This window comes from Corvus brachyrhynchos, unplaced genomic scaffold (genome assembly GCF_000691975.1).
Source record: "Corvus brachyrhynchos isolate BGI_N302 unplaced genomic scaffold, ASM69197v1 scaffold56, whole genome shotgun sequence".
In the NCBI taxonomy this organism is placed as follows: domain Eukaryota; kingdom Metazoa; phylum Chordata; class Aves; order Passeriformes; family Corvidae; genus Corvus; species Corvus brachyrhynchos.
This window is the reverse complement of record NW_008238664.1, coordinates 4637514-4639791: the sequence shown is the minus strand read 5'-3', so window position 1 is coordinate 4639791 and position 2278 is coordinate 4637514. Positions and strand designations below refer to the sequence as shown.

Genomic DNA, 2278 nt, shown 5'->3' with positions numbered 1-2278 from the left:
TGGGAGGCACCAGCCAGCCCCAGCATCCCGTGGGCCAAGACCCAGAACCAGCCTGGCCACCTCTTGTTCACTTCTTTTTCCGGCTGTGCTGCTTCAGCTCCTCCAGCTCCTTCTCCATCAGGTGGGACTCGGCAGTGGTTTCAGAGAGCTGGAACACACAGCAAACAACAACAGGAGTGAGTTAAAAGCTTGTGAGGCTTTTCCAACCTCACAGCACAACCGAGATTTACAGCCACAAGCCAGGACCTGCAGGAGGGAATTTGTTCCTGTTGAGCAAGGGGGAAGCTACCATTTCACACTTCACTGAGCTCGCCTGGAAAACCTGGAGAGCAGCTAGGGCTTCTGCTAAGTGTTCCAGCCACAAAAGCCACCTTCCAGTTTTAAAACACGTGAAGAGTACGGAAAGAAATATTTGTTCAGACTGACATAAAGGCTAAATCACTTATGACCTGAGAAGAGATGTGTGTTCTATTTCACTGAATGTCTCTCCAGATTTTAAGCATGAAAGCTGTGATCTCTGGGTAAAGTTGAAATTCATTCATCCACAGGTTTACACACAGAATAGATGCCACACCCCTCATGACATCAGATGGAAGCTTTAATCTTCTATGACCAGAGAGGATGGCTGTAACTCAGTTTCAAAGTTAGGGCAGAGGATAGAGTGGCAAGAAAAATGCCATATTCTGTGCAGAAAGGGAAAGAAGAGGCACGGCACTTGCAGGGGCTTCTATCTCCTCAGTCACAGTGTTCTCAACAAGCTCTGATGTGGGGGAAACTGTCCCCTCTTCTCACAGAAGGGATCAGGCTTTACTCCCACAGCACTTTGCCATTATACCTGTGTTGCATGGCAGGGTAAAGCAGGAAGTGGGGTGCAGTGAGAGCAGCCTTTTTCAGGGGACCCAGCACCCCTTGCTTGGGCATCCCCACTGCTATGGGCATGCAGGAGTTGGGCAAAGGCTCACCATGTCCAGCAGAATATCCACTTTCAGCCGAAGTAGGTTGTTTTCTTCCTCTAGCTGCTGGTTTCGTTTGCGCAAGCGCTGCAATTCCCTGCGATCCCCCAGGAAGCTTCCTGATTCTTGGAGGAAAGAAGGAGGTCAAAATACAGATTGTCAGCCAACTGTGGCTACTTCAAACCAGAGCAAGCTGAGCTGCACTCTACCTGACACCCACTGGCCATTTTCAAACTTCAGGCTCTGGCCAGCAAGGTTCATTGTGGGGGTGCCGTATTCCAGGCCCAGCTCAATCTCACGAGTGGATCTATCCTGCAGGGAGAAGATCACACTCAGCATTTCACAGAATTTCAGAGCCACCCCCTGCTCTCCCACTTCTTAGTGACTGGCAGTCCAGTGGAATATGATGGTCCAAATGGCCTTGAAGCCTGATATCCTACTTTGGTCATGTACTGCTGCAGTAGATAGAGGACTGGCTCCTCTCACTACCATCCCTGCACTTTCTCCCATCCACACACTCATCTCCCTGCACTTGGAGACCACTGGTGAGAAGTTTTCGGTGGCACAGTTCTGGATTGCAAGTGGGGTGATGATGATTCTTCCCTGAGCTATTCCATTTCTAGCTTTATGTATAGTCAGCAGCGATCAGAAATGGTGCTGCACCGCAGGAAGAAAGCAGCACAGTTGGAATAATAGAACATACTGAGTTGGAAAGAACCCACAAGGATCATTGAGTCCAACTCCTGGCCCTGCACAGGACCATCCCCAAGAGCTACACCATGTACCTGAGAGTATTATCCAAACACTTCCTGAACTCTGTCAGGCTTGGTGCTGTGACCACTGCCCTGGGAAGTCTGTTCCAGAGCCCGAGCACCCTCTGGGTGGAGAACCTTTTCCTGCCCCAGAAGCAGCTGGGAGCTCTTGTAAGGATTATGGCACACACAGCAGGAGCCACCCACCCGTGCCACCAAGGAAGCACTCCTGCAGCAAGCCGCAGGTGCTGGGACTCACCAGGTGCAGGTTGGACAGCGAGGCCCATTTCCGGGGGGGGGTCTTCTTCGGGCTGAAGGAGTTCCCAAAGAGAGGCATCGCACGCTGCTGGCCAGGCTTACACGGGGCTCCTGAAGGAGCAGGAGAGACACAAGCGGTCTGAGGCTGTGGGACAAGAGCAGTGATGTGGCAAGGCGGCTGCTCTCCCCAGGCGGAGCCCCCCGGCTCTCAGGCCAAGATGGCGATCTGAGGGGGGGTCCTGGCCGCCGCCCCGCCACTGCCACCAGGCAGCACCGGCCCTCCACGGGCACGGCCCTCGCCCTTCCACCGCCACG

The 2278-nt window shown here is 53.2% G+C and overlaps 1 protein-coding gene across 1 annotated transcript; it reads right to left on the bottom strand.

The window, feature by feature from the left end:
* Nucleotides 1–6: 6 nt before the first annotated feature.
* CBY1 (chibby family member 1, beta catenin antagonist) lies at nucleotides 7–2272 on the bottom strand. The gene is made up of 4 exons (XM_008636452.2): nucleotides 1965–2272; nucleotides 1163–1265; nucleotides 963–1078; nucleotides 7–148 (listed from the first exon to the last, which is right to left on the bottom strand). Exons 1-4 carry the CDS (start codon nucleotides 2040–2042, stop codon nucleotides 68–70), a joined length of 378 nt encoding a protein of 125 aa, XP_008634674.1. The 5' UTR covers nucleotides 2043–2272; the 3' UTR covers nucleotides 7–67.
* Between the last annotated feature and the right edge of the window lie 6 nt (nucleotides 2273–2278).